The following is a 17,539-nucleotide window of genomic DNA, read 5'->3' as shown; positions in this document are numbered from 1 at the left end:
TTGGAGATTAAGTTAGAGAGGCCAGACTGAGATGGTTTGGACATGTCCAGAGAGATACAGTAGTGAAAATATTGGTAGAACGATGCTAAGTTTTGAACTGCCAGGCAGGTCGTATAGAGGAAGACCACAGCAGATGTTTCTTGATGTAGTGAAAGAGGACATGAAGGTAGTTGGTGTGCGAGAAGAGAATGCTGAAGACAGAGTTAGATGGAGGTAACTGATTTGCTGTGGCGACCCCTGAAGGGAAAGGCCGAAAGGAGAGAAGAAGACATGATTTCCTCCATGCATCCTTAGCCAATCTGACTGCAGAAAATATAACTTTAATAATTATGAAGGCAACGTGCCATTATATGACAAATACTTGATCAATATATGATTTCAGCAAAATAACAATTTTCAAGTTTATTTTTAAAGAGATGCGACTGCACAGACAAGCTGCGACTCACCTGTAGAGTGACTTGAATTATCAGACCTGCACATGGGATTAGGGAGGAAAGGGTTGATGTTCTGATGACAGTGCCTGCAAAATCTATAATGGGAAGCAACTCTGAAGTTCATTGTATTTGTAACTTTAAATATAACAATTAATTGACTGACAAACTAACAGAGAAAACATATTTTTGTGATTAAATCAACGTGAAGTTTAAATGATAAAATGACTTCTACGTCTATCCAAGTCCAAAATAATTGAATGATGTCATAATCAACCATATCAAGGCATGGGAAAGACCAATGAAAATTGTACCAGTGGCTTGGCGTTTCTAAAAGAAGGAGATTATGTCATTGGTTACTTTTAGTAACCAATGACCAATTAGGAGAGCTGTAGTGGTGGAAAAAATGAGTCTAAATCCAGTTTGAGATGAAGACAGAACATGGAACGTAAGAATATATTGAGATATGTCTAAAAATTACATGATTTGGGCAAATGATAGAAATTAGATCAGAATTATTCACATTGGAAGGACCTTCAGATTTGAAAAGCAGGGAGGATTCTTGCCAATTTCTAAATAGGAGAAATTGAATATGTTAGAGATACATTATGTAGCGGTAGGGAGTTTGTAGGGAGTTTTGTAATGATCTGGCACTATACAAATAAGGATGAATTGAATGGACTTAAACGATGCCTATACAAACACTGTCAGTCATAATCAATGTTGCAGCGATAAAGAACAAAGATGGTCTTCTTCTCTTCCAACACACTAAAATGTTGGTACACATAAACTGAAAATGTATGTTAGATTCTGACATTTACACTGAATTACTGTTAACAAAAGTGTGAAAGACGTTATTTTACACTTTTGTTTGCAAAATGCTTTCTTTTGAGGTTATCATGTTAGAGGTTTCTTTTTTGGTTTTGGTTTTTTAATTACCAACAAATGTTAGTCAAAACTAAAAACTACTGTTTCAAAATTCTTCAGTCTATATTGTCACCTTCCATCTTGGCCATACTGTCATTCTAATTTTTCATTTCAAGCCAGTGTTCTCTCTCAATTAACCTGTCTTTTTCAAACGTAAATTTTTAATTTTACTAGTTCACACTCCATACCTTGTTCCGCACTGGACTTCAACCAGCCAAACCTCTTGGTCTCTAAGCCCCTTTTGCACTGAGCTACTACCACTTCTCATTGCAATTTAATCATACAGAAGCGATGTTTTTGTAATCTGCTTAGTACAATGTGGTCAAAAACCTTGGTAGTTTTCAGTTGCAAACAGTAATCATATGTTTTAATTATGCTTTCTACTGTTTTGAACACGGTGTTTGAATATGAAAAATGTGCTTCATCAGTTTAGTGTTTCGCAGGTGGCAAAATAAGTTCTGTGAATTAATGAAAATTAATTTATAAGAAAATGCGTGGAGACTTGAAAAGTGAAGTGTGTGTGTGTGTGTGTGTGTGTGTGTGTGTGTGTGTGTGTGTGTGTGTGTGTGTGTGTGTGTGTGTGTGTGTGTGTGTGTGTGTGTGTGTGTGTGTGTGTGTGTGTGTGTGTGTGTGTGTGTGTGTGTGTGTGTGTGTGTGTGTGTGTGTTGTATAGGAATTACAGTGTGGTGAATGTGGAGAAAGGCCAGATAGAATTGAAGATGATGCCCTGTCCAGGTAGTCGGATCAGCTGTCAGATGAAGATGGGTAACACTTTATGGATTACAACTGAGGTACACACCACCTGAAATCACTCTGATGAAAATTAATGTGTTTTCTACCTGGACTTGACCCTACTGGTTTGGTTTATGCTTAATGTAAAATCAACTGGGATAAATATGTATGTTTAGCATGAGTCAGAATAGCCACTATGGCAGAAACTGTCTCTTCAGAAGATTGCAAACTTTACTGAAATATCCAGTCCCTTAATTAAACTTTAATTATTTTATTGTTTCATGTGATACCAATTTAAAATGATATACCAGCAGTTATGCTAATGCTATTTTAAAATAAATGACAATATAGCATGTACTGTGCTTCCTTTTGATTTATTAGAATAAGCTATTTATGAAGACCAGATGGAGATTTCATTTGGCCTTACAAAAAAACAAGTGGATGCCTCTATTAGCATTTTACACTGGCAGATGAGGTGCACACCTGACATCTTGGATTATTTAGTATTGTGCTGTAAAGGCATAGACGACAACATGTCCATCAAGGAGAATATATAGTTGTTCATACCAGTGCTCAGCTAATCAGCTAAGAACTTTTGTCAAAGCTAATGAAACGTCCTTGGAAAAAAATATAGGTACAGAATAACTGTACCACATTGCACATTACAAGCTCAGCTGCTGCTCACAAATTGTATTTGTTGTAGTTTAATATTGTGTGTTTGTGTGATAGGAACAAGAGATACTCATATACAGTCTAAAGGACATGTGCCCGCTCAGCCAACCACAAAAGAGGTTCGCCTGTCCTGCCATCATCACCTCCCTTGTCCCTGTCCCAGTCGGAGAACAGGTCTGGTCTCAACATGCATGCATAAACACATACCCAAAGACACGCACACGCACACGCACACGCACACACACACACTGGTCTCCTGAAGTGGAATCATTGAGATAGTAAAATGAGGGATGTCCACAGTTTTAAGGCAGTCACTAAGTGCTAATAACTTCCCAGCCTCTTGTAATTGCCCTAAAACATTTCATTGTGAGCAGCGTGTCAGTTAGATAACAAAGCCTTTGTGGGAAACTGTTTTATGTTCGGCACTGCAGATTCCTCCCATCCACTCCAGAAACGTACTTTAAAGACAGCAAATACTATTCTGTTGATGATTAAAATGTGAAAAGATCTCTCCTCCTCATTTGTCAAGAGCCTGGCCAGGATTTTTGCTGGCATGTCTGATGGCCTGGTGGCCATCTACAGCTTGATGGAGGACCTTCCTCTAGAGGGGGAAACCTATATATGTTCGCACTCCATCAATAAGATGGTGTTTGGTTTGAAGGACTCAGATCCCAGACAGAGACCCTACCCAGTCAGGACCATGGCTCTGGTCAGCAGTGGCTCCCAGGTAAACAGATAATCAATAATTAATGTATTGAGTATGCTGTTGTTTGATGAATGGCTGATGATGATGCTAAATATAGGACATCATCAATTATTTAGTGAAATGTATACGTGACACATAGTAAAATCAATAGCAATTCACTTTTATTTTCTCATCGCATGACAAGGGAAAGCCTGATAAAGTTTCTTTGTCAGACCAACATTTGTGATCTTGTAAACAATACATAAAATGGAAACTGGTTTTAAAAGGCAAGAAGCAACCAAACATTTAAAGTAAACATAGCAACCAACAATTAAAGTAAACATAAAATTACTCCAAATGAGTGGACAGCATAATCAGAGACTTCAAAGCCCATAGAACCAAACCTGGTGTGAAAGGATGCAATTTGCACAATTTTAAATTTTTTATTTTTTCACCTGAAGTCCCCAAGTGTTGGTGCCCACCAGTCTAAAGAAAGTGACTGAACTGGAGCATATGTGCATGTTAAACTGGAGCATGTCATCTCTGCCATACATTTAGTATGTCAGTGTTGAAGAAGTTGGGTGAGGACTGACCTTAACAGAGATTTAGAATTTGTCTTTATCGGTGGATTCTTGTCTTTCTCACTCATCTTCAGACTGTATGTGTGCTAACTGCATCAGCGTAGAGGCTTCAATGAAAATTTCAGCGGGAGTTAGGGTATTAATATGTCCTCTCAATTCATTTTTGGACCTTTTTGCTCATGGAAGCTGAATACTTTGTAGATGTACAGAATGATGTTATGCTTGTCTCATTTTTTTCTAATGTTATGACATTTATATAGTCTGCATGTATAGTCTTGAAATTTCGTTTTATTATCCAATTTATTTTTGCTATTTTTTAATAGAACACTATGCATCAGTATGGTGCTCTGTAGATAATGGATGGATTTTATGCAGTTTTAAAATGATCTTGCATCATTCCCTTTGTTCTTTTATTTAAAAGTTATGGTTCTCCAATGGTCCCGGAGTTCTGGTCATCAACTGCCACAATCTTCAGGCCATTCAAAGGCTAGAGCCCTATACACCACCATCCTCCACTGTATCTATGGCAACCAGCTTCTGTTTATGGGGAGAGGAAGCAGTCTTGACCTTGGATGATTATGCCAACGATCTACTTTTTTACCACGCTGCCTCTTATCAGCTCTGTGCCAAGTACTGGTAAGTGTGTAATGTAAAACAGTCTAGGTATGTTTCCATATTGTCTGGCCTTACTAATTATTAGGAGTTGGTTCATTTATGTAAGCAAAGGGTGGTGCAATACTCCGACTGGTTGTTTGTATTATGTCGCTGTCGGGGTCTATCAGCTTACATTGCATGTCACTCAATTTAACAAATTTTCTTTCTTTTCAGAAAGGCTGGAAATTAAAAATATTTACATATGTAAATTGACAATGTGCATAAAAATGTGTGGGTGGAAATCTAGTTGTGTCTTGAAAACAGATAACATCAAGGAAGCTGATTTTGGTTGATAATAGCATAGCACCAATCATAGCATGATTGGTGTATAGAATTTGTCAGCCGATGTTACTACATGTGTTATTTGGATATGATTGAAAACAGTGTCTTCATTATAGTTTGTCCACTAAGCAAATTAGTTACTTTTTCCAATTTACTTAAATTATCCTGTTTTATCTTGTGACATCACTTCCATGAGCTGCAGAAAAAAAATGTTTTCATTGAATTTTTATTTCAGTGGCTTTTTTATGTTTCCAGCTGCAGAGACAGCAGTCCTCTACGAGATGTCTTCAGTGTGCAGTGTCCTGCAGGGGTAAACAAAATGAAAGCCACTGACCTTAAAACCACAGACAAAGAGAACCAGGACTATATAAATGGAGAACTGACAGTGATCCACAGTGAAGATGCTGGCACTCAGATCATTCAGCATCAGCATTCACTGACAAACTACTGCTCCATATTATCTGACTGCTCCCTTGAGCCACCTGGGTCAGAACATTCCAGCAGTGCAGGCCTTGGCTCGTCAGCTAGCAGCAGCCGTTTGTCTCTTCCTGCAAACCAGGAAAACACAGGCAGAGAACAGGAGCACCAGGCATTCTCACACCTTGAGCCTTATCTGGATTCTATAGACATTGTGAATCTTGCACCACATCAACCACAAGCTTTTACTGTGCTACCAGTGAACGGAACTCTCTGGATCCCCAGGTACAAACACAAAACAAAGACAGCTGCCAGTATTGTGCAAATTCACACTTCAGATAAACTAGTTCTAAATTCAGATCACAATGATCAAAAGTACAAGTTTGCATCTCAAAAATCAATCAGTGAATGTTTTTTCTGGTCCTCATCCATCCCCTACTCCCAAATATTAACCGTGGCGTCTTCGCAAACTAAGAATTTCTGCATAGAAGAAGAAGAAACGTACTTTATTAATCTCACAACTGAAGAATTTGTCAATTCCACTCATACTGTTAAACATGCATTCAGTAATCCCTCATGCATTCACGCATCAACACGCACAATTTCACCTCATTGCTGATTTTTAGTAGGTACTCACATGATAACATACAGTATGTGCATTCTATTGGCTAACAGCATCCAGAGGTGCGCTACATTCTGTGAGTCTCGGAAAGCAGCGCACTTCCATGAGACATAAAAGTGCTTTAAACAGTCGATAAGAGTGTAGGAAAAGGTAATAAAGATAGAACGTGGTTTGAAATCAGTATGGGGAGGGTTCATATACGTTTAAATTACATTAAATAGTGAAATTAAGTTTGTCGCTATATCGCGGAATTTGTTATTCGCGTGTGGTTCTTGGAACGCATTAACCACAAGTAACAAGGTTAATGCGTTCCAAGAAGCACAAGACCCTGAAGCAAACACAACCACACACAAGGGGGCCTCTAGGCATGCAAATTAAACAGAGTGGGAGGTAGAGCGGCGGGCGGCTCTTACCAAGTGCGCCCCCCAAATGGGCAGTTTGTAGGGGGGACAGCGCGTTGCTCAAGGGTGCCTCGGCAGTGCTCGGGAGGTGGGCTGACACCTCCTGATGTCAGCTCACACTCCGAGATGGCTGGGCGGGAGCGGGAATCGAGTCGCCGATCTCGTGATCATTAGACGACTAATGACTACTGACTGAGCTACTGCCGTATATTTGAGCTTGATCCCTGTATTGTGTCATCCCTAGTCCAACTGCCTTTGATTTATCAAGGCAATAATGGCCCCCACTAAAGGCAGTTCTTGTTATTAATTTCCTACTCATTCTGACTGGGGCTATGTGTTCTAGTAGGAAAGTACCACCAGCAAATACCTTTTACACATACAGCAGAAATACGTATTTATCTTCAACTAAGACATTACACTGCATTATACGGGATGTAGGTGAAAATTGATCATGTGCCCACATTCACTCTGCATGTTTATGTGACTCCTCTGCAGACGTGGAGGAGATGTGATAGTCATTGAAATTCAGTCATATGCAGACCAGTTGAGGGGGCGAGTCATCGCTGTCCTCAGTCCACCTGGATGTTCATCTTTGGGGTAAATTATTTTTCTGCCATATATCTGCTAATGTAAGACTTAAAGCTATATACTTTTTTGTTTGCATGTATTACAACTTTATCTTCATATTTATTTCTAGTGTTTAATCTTAAATAGACTTTACTTTAAACTGTTCACCCAAAAGTTAAAAATCTCATCTGTTTGGCTACACAGTGATGGAAAGTTAAGAGAAGTTTCTTAAACTACAGATGATTTCTTAAATGATTTTGGTTTTCTTAAACAAGCCTGACACGTCATAAAATAGATGTGGGAGGGTTTCTCGTGTGGGCTGGCAGAAGCAATTAATTCTTAGAATGCATCTGTGTTAATGGAAGAATTCAGATTTTCATTTTTTTTTCACTTTTGTGGTAAGATCCATGAGAGCAGCCATTTATCATAGAAAATTGAAAACTGATTTGCATGAGTTATCAGAGTTATGTATTGAACATGGAAACAGGTTATTACATTTTGTAAAGAACTGACGCATTTAAACAGGAAGTGTTCCGGGTCTTCTGGAACAACTCTTTCCCTTCAACAAAACATCTGGATGGATCAAAGTTCTAAGTCAATGTTATGTGGTGTGGTAAAAGAATGTAAATACAGCTGTTGTATATTAAGAGATTCTTGGATCTTCCGGAAGCTTGGATTATACCTACTCAGATGTTTCTTCATTGTGTTTTTTGTTTTCATTTTCAATTACTTCAGGCAATGAATGAACAAATGGATTGGCGGACGGATGGATGGATGAGCGGATGGATGGGCGGATAGATAAATGGATGGATGGATGAATGGATAGATTATAACATAATTATACTTTAAGGAGTTCAAAAAACTTATTTGCCTGATAACACCACCCTTATCACCACAGGGGGCTGAAAGCCAACATGCTATGTAGTCATTTGCTAATGCAAACTCAATAAAGCTTAGCAAGATCTCTTATCATCTACTTGTGTTGCTTTGGTGGGTCTGTAATTATTTCTGTAAAGACACCAACAGCTGGTTTCTTACAGGAAGAAATTCTGTGGAGCTTCCACTAAGAAGCCTGGCCCTTCTAGCAGCTGTCAATAAAAAGGCCACCCAAAACAGGGGCCTTAATAAGCAGTTAGTACATGGTGCACCTGTAACATAGGCATCACTTCAGCAGGTCATGGCTCATGTCGAAGGCGGGGTTATCAGGCCTCAGGGGGCGTCATTTATTTAATTGTTGCCTAGGGATCTTCCCTGTAATGATCAGGAGATACTTGCACACTTGGATAGTTTCACACCATTATAAATACATAACAACCTGAGTTGTAATTGAATGTGTCAGTTCACGATATCCCTTTCAGTTACTGGTCATTCTTTAGTACACCCTCATCTGTTCTTGTAATCAAGCAGTGGTAAATCACACAACATCAGCGAAAAACAGGAAAGGGTAATGACATGACATGTTTCATCAACATGATAAACAATGATAGAAGAAAATAATTTGGGGTTGTTCTACATGATGCATGGGTGGTAAGAACAGCATTATCTTTGTTAAACAAGTGAAGGTGCACAGTAAAGTTGGTGGGCTTCAAAGCAAGAAGCTGCTGAAAATATGGCGTCTATTACCTGACATTAAAATCCAAGTATAAGTGATCATCTAAAACATCTCTGCGTGGCAGTGCAAAACGTGAGCACCAATCACAATGTTCATCATTTGAGAATCAGACAAAAACTTTTTTTGTGCACCAATGTTTATTAATACTTACACAAACAGAAACTTCTCTAATAACAGTAGAGTCATTATCCTCAGTGGCTTTCCAAAGAACTGCTTCCCAGAAATACACACTATCTTCCAGGAAAAGCTAATTACAGTTCACATAGATGTGCCACCAACTTAAGCTCCTTCCCTGAACTACATCCCACTTTCTCCAAAAAGATCGATCTCCTTCTCACAGGGCTCACTCCCTCCTTCTTCTTCTTTCTTTCTCTCAGAATCCTGGAAGAGGCCGCACTAGTTGCAAAGGATACAGTTGTATGTGGCTTTAGAAAGGAAAACATGGAGTGGTGCCTGTGTGTCTGGCGGGGCTGGGGCTGCCATGAGCTGGAAGTCTTCTACAAGTCCTACGAGGAGCTGGGCCACTTGGAGACCAGTATGAGGAAAAGAAGGTAACTGTTGTGCTGCATAAGGAAGGTGCAGAATTGCAGCTCTGTATGGAGGGCAAGCCGAGGGGAATACACTCCGACAGACTGTCAGTATTGAGAGCTGCCAAACGGTCACATCAGGGCAATGTTGGTTAGTGAGGAGATCTGCCATAGGGTTGAGCCTCAAGCTGTGCACAACGTTCATTTGGCCCACCACATACTTGAGTGTCAATAGTAAACTAAGATCTAAAAACGCTGCAATTCCACAGCAAACATGGAAAGCCCTAAAATAGAGTCCTGTGTTGCAGGACATAACCGCATTGAACTTTGAATGTTGGTTGTCTATTAATATCAAGTATAAACTGTAATTTGGCACCTAGCTACAGTCTGTCAGCAATTTTGATATGACTGAGATTCAGGTCAAGATGGTGGACTGTTACCAACTCCAGCTGTTGCAAACCATTGTTTATTCTTACTCGGTCTGTTTGCATTTTCTGTCATTTAAGTATTCCTTTCTGCAGCGTCATGCCCTCTGGAAATGACTCTGGTTGAGGACAAGTACTGAGTGTTTTTACATGAACTGGTATTAGAGATCAGCTGGGACAATAATAATGGGACAATACCGAACTCAGAACACATTTTACCCCGTTTCTAAGTATATTTTAGCTTTAAACTGTCACCGGAATCTGCATGCTGTCAGCAGCCCCACTGTTACTAGAGTCGTCTGGAAGCCTCAAACTAACATCTTTGTTCTGTCTAATGTTATTCAGCAGAGCAGTGGTACACAGCTTTTGCCAAACCCATATGCTTTGGAAGATTCTTGCAGATAACAGACTCCAACATGTGTGTCTTGCCTGGTTCTTTTCAACAAGCATCTGCAGATGATAAAATGTTACTTTTGTTTGCTGTAATATTCATTGTTGCTGGTCTGTCTCTCCTCCAGAGTGTTCATATTAGTTTCAGATGTACAAGGTATTCCTTGGGCGCTTACTCATTTTTTGCCTTTCCCGTAAAACTCTAGAGGCTTTTTTTTATATGTTTAGTGCATTTTATCTTCCATTCAGATGTCATTGTTTTGTTTTTATTTGGTTTGAACTTGTTGTGTATGTGTATATACAGTATATATATGTGTATATGTATATATATGTGTGTGTTGTGTATATTTGTATGTATGTGTATATATGTATGTATATGTATGTATGTACTGTGTATATATATACAGTATATATAATCTCTGTACAAATGTAATGAAATAAAGTTCTTTTTCTTTTGCTTTTTGTCGTGTTTTTTGAGACACATGGAACCGTGAATCTGTGCTGTGAAAGAAGTCTTGCTACATTCATACAGGAGGACACTCACAGGCATATCTACTAATGACGTGATGATGACAGAAGGGAGCTAGCAAGGCTTCTGCTTAATCTGAGGACCATGCAAGGCTGTTTCCTGCAGCTGTCAGCTGCATACTAGAAAAACCCTTTGTTCCATCTATTTCTGACTACACACCTGGTTTATTCAGTATTAGTATTTCACTTAGTGACTGACAAATTATTGTGTGTGTCTCATTAGCAGACTTGGCTACAGAACTATGTACTGTTAGGAGTACTGACCAAATTGTATCTCAGCTATTAAGTAACTACGTATGTTAAAGAGAAAGAAAGTCCAATTCATTGTCCCTCAATGGGGAAATTGTCTTTCTCACTCCACTACAGTTGCATGTAGTTACATATGGGTTAGGTCATCCATACATATATAGTTGAATACAGGCCACTGAACACAACACACTAGTGTCCTGTAGGCATGCAATTAGTAATGTCACACGGCAAACAGTAGTGGGAGAGTGACGGGTCGCGCATGGGGGATCGTGCCCCAAATGAGCAGCTTGTGTGTGTGTGTGTGGGGGTGCCGTACTCAAGGGTGCCTCGGCTGGGAGGTGAGCTGACACCTCCTACTGTCAACTCACACTCCGGAGGACGTCCTGGCGGGAGCAGGACTTGAACCACCGATGGCTGGGTGATCTGTCTTCAAGACATCTGCTCTACTGCTGAGTTTCAAATTTCTGTACCTGTAACACTTAGCATAGCATAATACTACTTCTGGGTCAGGTAGTAACCTCACCTACTGTATGTTCACACATCAATTTTCAGTTGTGATTATTTGTTGAGACCAGAATTGGTTTTCTTGATATCTGACATTCATAATTCAAGTGTCCTGTATCACTGGGAATTTATTTGTTCTCACATACACACAATGAAACATTTTTGTATGAGGAATCAATGTTAAGAAAATAAGAACTATAATATATACCCCACATATATATTTGAATAAGCTCACTTGAAAACCTCACGCTGTCACATTTTTTAACTCCACCCACTACCTGTCAATCAAGCGCCCAATCAATCACAGCGCCCAGCTAATCACTATGCATCTGCCAGAAGGAATCGCGTCAACAATGTGACGTAAGGCATCGTGCAGCGAGGCTTTTTGTTGCAGTTACACCTTTTGTCCACACGACAACGCAGATATCAGGGACAAAAACATTGGCCAAAGTGAAGTCTTTTGAAAATCTTGGGTCTGCGTTGTCGTGTAGACGCTGTAACCAAAACGCTGTGACGAAAACTGATGTGACGTTAGTGTGTGTGACCCGTGTCTACATGTACACACAGAATGGATGGAGTTAAAACCGGCTATTTTCTGATGTACAACAGCTCTAAGTCGAAGACGCGTTGATAGACATGCTTGACAGTTGGATATTTGTCCGTTTCTTTCTTGATGAGTCATAAAGTTTATGTATTTATTCATTCATTCATTCATTCATTCATTCACGTTCCTCGCCGACACCAGTTCTGGGTCAGACTGGGATGCGCTGCCTGCTGGTGGGAGAACTCTGTGCTGGAGGTCATCCTCCAGGAGGAACTATGTGAATTTCCACACGTTCTAGTCCCGTTTTCTGAGTTGTTCTGCTTATAAACATGTTGATAAACGCACTTATGCGGCTACGTGTGGACATGGCCTGATTCAGGTAGTGGTTCGGGTTGTGCCGCGAGACAAGTGGTATGAGGCGAGTGTTTTCTAAAGCAGGGGAAATATTGTCCAAAAAAAAAGAAATCACATGAGACCTGCCTCAGTGGACAAAAATGTTGTTTTTAAATAAAAACCAGTGATATGACCCAAGCATAATCACTTGCTATACCTCACGGTACATGTTTACTGTATTTTCATTTTTTTCATGTCCAAATGATCATTTTCCATACTGTGTGTGTGTGTGTGTGTGTGTGTGTGTGTGTGTGTGTGTGTGTGTGTGTGTGTGTGTGTGTGTGTGTGTGTGTGTGTGTGTGTGTATACTATATATGTGTGCAAGTATTTGGAGTTAAAAGTAATTTCCCAACGGGAATTATTAATAGATTTATTTTATTTTTTATAAATACACACAAACACACATAGTGTACCACCATCACTAAAATATACGTTTTGCTTACTTTCTTATTTTGCTGAGTTTACTTCAGTGTTACTTCAGTGACTTCAGTGTTCCCTTTATTTTTTTTTGAGCAGTGTATTTAAGACGCGTAAGCCTTATTACGGGAACGAGTCCTTAGACTATGAAGTCCAACTGAGTTCAAGTCTCATTTGGCTTACTTTTTTAAAACTTGCTGTATCCTTCACACTGCATTATCTTTAATTTGCAATGCAAAGCTGGCCAGGTAAACATCTTACCTATAGGAAAACCTGGACAAGTAAAAAATATATGTAAATGTATATCTTTAAATTAGAGCTGTTTGTTGACTAGAAACTTGGCAGCCAGTGCTGTATTTTGTTGTGTAGAGTTTAGCTTTAAACTTTAAATGAGGTGTCAAACAGCTTCAAATCCATCATCATATCACAAATTAGCTAGTTGTATGGATTGTTATGAATACATTTTAGTTCTTTTCACATTCACAGTTGACGTTAAAACATTTGTACTATTGTTACTCAACATTTGTCTGTAACCCACAGAATATCATTACCTACCAATGTGTTATTCAATAAAAGTACCACAGAAAATATATTAAGTGATCTGGTTTGTCCAAAATTCTGGTAAAAAATAGAGAAATTCGGGTTTAAGCTGTTATATGTAAACTGCTCTCATTGTCCCATTATTCCTTTCCTGTCATGTATGAATTCACAACCCCTTACAGAAATGGTTTTCGAGTAACATCACATATCAGAAAAAAATTATCTCTGATCTGTAATTCAGACTGTTGCCATCCTAAAAGACAAGAAGCTACAGAGATTTTCTTGGAAGTCCTTGTAGGCCCCCCTGTAAAGATGACAAGGTCAGTGCCAGGAGTTTACTCAGTAGCCAACATGGTGGCACTGCAAATATCATGAATGATGCTCTTGTCATTTAAAAAGACTTGGCCTTCTCCTTTGCAGATATGAATAACTTGTGCTCAGTTCTTGGGTGCTCTCATTTAACCTCTGCTCAGGCCAGAATACCCACAGCAGCCCTGGCCTGGCCGCTTGACGAGCAGCCACTCTGCCCAGAATAAGATTCATTCTTGTCACTACTAGACCACTGGGTTTGTAATGCAGACAGAATCTGCCAATGCATTTCTGAAATGTGTAGTTGAGGCACGTAACATTTCCCACCACTGCACACCACTTGGCCTACCTCAGTCACATATCAACTCGTGCATGACCTTGTCAAGTTGCTGAACATATAAATCAGTGGAAGAACATTACCCTCATATGTTGTGAGGAGAACTGTTTTAGTTAAAGTATGCATCAGCAATGACAGTAACGATGAGATCTGACATCAGTCCAGTAGAAGATGAACCCCAGTTTCACACCAATCTCTAAAGTATTGCACTTTTATTTAAAATAAGAAACATTGCAAGTAAACATTTTCTGCACAACTGCTTATTTTTGAATGATTAATATTCTATTGCACACATACAGTATATGTGTGCTTATGTAAACAGATTATCTAAAATGAAATGCATTGTTGTTTATATACATTTTCTAAAAATTTAGAAAATGTATATTGTATCATATATCAATGTCATTTAAACCAATTCCATGCTCAGGATTTCCATTTTATTACATAATTGAATAAGTTGAACAACTTTCTTGAGCGTCACATATAGACATCATCGAGACCACACAAACATGTTAATGATGAAGGAATGGTGGCTTCTGTAAATAGAGGCTTTGGTAGATTATCACCTGAAAAGAATAGTTTGCGCAAACTTAAATATACTGTAAAAAGTAAACCTGCTTCCAGATTACATAAGGCTAATAAAATTTTATTCATCCAAAGGTTGTCAGGTCTACTTTACCTTAGCTCTAACTTATAATTACATTTAAACTTTCCCACGTTGCGCTGGCATCATGCCCAGGATGTTTTCTTTTATACCTTTAAAATCAGTGAGCCCAGTTTGTATCCAGAACCAAAATTGTCTGAACTCCACTTTTACTGTTCAAGTAGCACTGCACTTGCACAATTGAACTTACAGGCATCACCAGCTTTCTGGTTCAGATTCAATCATCTTCTTAACCACTCAAGTTCAATCAAGTTTTATTTATATAGCGCTTAATCATGACAGCAGACATTTCAAAGCGCTTTAACAGACAGAGAAACCCAACTGAACCCTCCAGAGCAAGCATAAGCGACAGTGGCGGGGAAAAACTCCCTCAATGAGGAAGAAACTCCAGGCAGGACCCAGACTCTTTTGGGCGGCCATCCGCCTCGACCGGTTGGGTGGAAAAGAAATCAAAGGAAGATAAGAACAGCATCAGAGAGAGAGAGAGACAGAGAGAGAGTGACAGATAGGCCAGATAGAGACAGTATCAATATGGTTAAGGTTGCTAAAGTCAAGGCACAATTACAGCTGTGTGGATGACTGTATGGTGGCACGGAGGAAGAAAGGAAGCAGGACCCCAGCCGATGGATAGTTGAGGGGTGGTACTGGTGGGCTTGGAGGATAAGGTCCACAGAGGAAGGTCCATGGCGGCTGGGCGGATGAGGGGTGGAACAGTAAGATGACACCAAAGAAGAGAGGCAGCAGGACCCCAGTCGATGGTTAGGTGAGTGGAGATACCGTTGTTTGGGAGGTGTAGGTTCACAGCAGATGGTCCACAGCGGATGGGTGGATGAGGGGTGGAACAGTATGGTGGCGCGGAGGAAAAAGGAAGCCGGACCCCAGCCGATAATTAGGTTAGGGGTGGTACTGGTGGGATGGGAAGAGCAGGTCCATAGCAGATGGGTGGATGAGGGGTGAACCTGAGAAAAACCTGGGAGAACATAGAGCACAGAGACTCCAGGGAAGAAGTTTAGTTAATACGGTGTGATTGGAGACTTGGAAAGTGAGATCAGAGAGGAGGAGGAGTAACAGAGATGGTTGGAGAGAAGGGGGAGGAGAGAGGAACTCAGTGAGTCTGGATGTTGAGTCTCCAGCAGTGTAGGTCTATATGAAAATAAACGAAGTAACCTAAGTTGCCATTAATTGTAAAATTTGTGAAAAAGAAACACTTTAAGTCTAGTCTTAAATAGTGAGAGGGTGTCTGCCCCCCGAACTGAAGTAAGGAGGTGGTTCCACAATATAGGGGCTTGATAGCAAAAGGCTCTAGCCCCGGTCCTACTTTTATAAATTCTAGGAACCACCAGTAGGCCAGTATGTTGAGAGCGTAATGCTCTAGATGGATTATAAGGAACTAAAAGTTCCTTCAGATAGGTCGGTGCCTGGCCATGAAGGGCTTTGTAAGTGAGGAGGAGTATTTTAAAATCTATCCTAGCTTTCACAGGAAGCCAGTGCAGAGAAGCCAGCACAGGAGAAATATGGTCCCTGGCACTGGTCCTGGTCAGAACACGGGCGCAAGCATTCTGAATTAGTTGAAGACTCTTCAGCGACTTTTTGGGGCAGCCTGAAAAAAAGTGCATTACAGTAATCTAGTCTGGAAGTGATGAAAGCGTGGATTAATTTCTTTGCATCACTCCGTTTTAAAATATGCCTTATTTTAGCACTGTGTCCTCTTTTGTGAATCAGGGGGTTCCTGGAGCCTATTGTTTTATCGTGGAATTTCCACAGGTTCCCGCTAGTGTATATTACGTACAGTATACACATTAGCAGGAACTCACTAGTCCGCTAGTATAGAATTTTTTTATTTATTTTTTAATTGTGTATACTGGTTATAAGGCTGAGTGTGAAGCGGTTGGGATGAGAATCAGCACCTTCAAATCTGAGACAATGGTCCTCAGTCGGAAAAGGGTGGAGTGCCCTCTCCAGGTTGGGGATGAGATCCTGCCCCAAGTGGAGGAGTTCAAGTATCTTGGGGTCTCGTTCACGAGTGAGGGTACAATGGAACGGGAGATCGACAGGCGGATCGGTGCAGCGTCTGCAGTGATGCGGACTCTATTGGTCCGTCGTGGTGAAGAAGGAGCTGAGCCGAAAGGCAAAGCTCTTGATTTACCGGTCGATCTACGTTCCTACCCTCACCTATGGTCACGAGCTATGGGTCGTGACCGAAAGAACCATCCCGGATACAAGCGGCCGAAATGAGTTTCCTCCGCAGGGTGTCCAGGCTCTCACTTAGAGATAGGGTCAGAAGTTCGGTCATCCGGGAGTGACTCAGAGTCGAGCCGCTGCTCCTCCGTAACGAGAGGAGCCAGATGAGGTGGCTCGGGCATCTGGTCAGGATGCCTCCTGGATGCCTCCCTGGTGAGGTGTTCCGGGCACATCCTACCGGGACGAGGCCCTGGGGACGACCCTGGACACGCTGGAGAGACTATGTCTCCTGGCTGGCCTGGGAATGCCTTGGGATTCTCCCGGAGGAGCTGGACGAAGTGGCTAGGGAGAGGGAAGTCTGGGCTTCCCTGCTTAAGCTGCTGCCCCCGCGACCCAACCCCGGATAACCGGAAGAGAATGGATGGATGGATGGATGGATGATTATAATCCCCACAGAGAAATTAATGTGACACGCTAGTTAGTTTTTGAATCATGCATATAAACTGTATGTGTGTACAGGCCCTGAACACACAAACACACACGGGGGCCTGTACGCATGCAGAGGAGGTACGGTGGCGGGCAGCTCCTTTGTGGTGGGCCCCAAATGAGCAACTTGTGAGGGGGACTGCGCCTTGCACAACGGCAGATCGGCATTGCTTCGGAGTTGAGCTGACACCTCCCATTGTCAGCTCACCTCCGAGTGTTGTTTTCGGCGGGAGCGAGAATCGAACTGCCGATCTTGAGACATTGGACAACCCGCTCTACCGCGCGCTCTAGCACTGAGCAACTACCTCCCCATATACAGGTGTATATATATATACTGTATATGTATATATTATAAACCAAGCGCACCCACCACAGAGTTACCCCACCAGCAGGCAGGATATATATATATATATATATATATATATATATATATATATATATATATATATATATATATATATA

At 40.7% G+C, this 17,539-nt stretch overlaps 1 protein-coding gene across 4 annotated transcripts in view; it reads left to right on the top strand.

Moving 5' to 3' along the window:
- lrrk1 (leucine-rich repeat kinase 1) overlaps positions 1–10,382 on the top strand; it is a 94,193-nt gene extending 83,811 nt beyond the window's left edge. For 3 of the 4 annotated variants that reach the window (XM_068313021.1, XM_068313014.1, XM_068313006.1), the window contains exons 32-39: positions 2,032–2,149; positions 2,820–2,936; positions 3,292–3,489; positions 4,450–4,664; positions 5,220–5,666; positions 6,900–7,001; positions 8,961–9,134; positions 9,881–10,382. In XM_068313021.1, the coding sequence (XP_068169122.1) occupies positions 2,032–2,149; positions 2,820–2,936; positions 3,292–3,489; positions 4,450–4,664; positions 5,220–5,666; positions 6,900–7,001; positions 8,961–9,134; positions 9,881–9,995 (1,486 nt within the window). In that variant the 3' untranslated portion in view covers positions 9,996–10,382. Of the gene's footprint in view, positions 1–2,031; positions 2,150–2,819; positions 2,937–3,291; positions 3,490–4,449; positions 4,665–5,219; positions 5,667–6,899; positions 7,002–8,960 lie in introns of all 4 variants that reach the window. The other variant, XM_068313030.1, reaches the window with a different exon arrangement.
- The last annotated feature ends 7,157 nt before the right edge of the window (positions 10,383–17,539 follow it).

The sequence above is a fragment of the Antennarius striatus genome, chromosome 1, assembly GCF_040054535.1.
Source record: "Antennarius striatus isolate MH-2024 chromosome 1, ASM4005453v1, whole genome shotgun sequence".
NCBI lineage: Eukaryota > Metazoa > Chordata > Actinopteri > Lophiiformes > Antennariidae > Antennarius > Antennarius striatus.
This window is presented reverse-complemented; position numbering and strand designations above follow the sequence as displayed.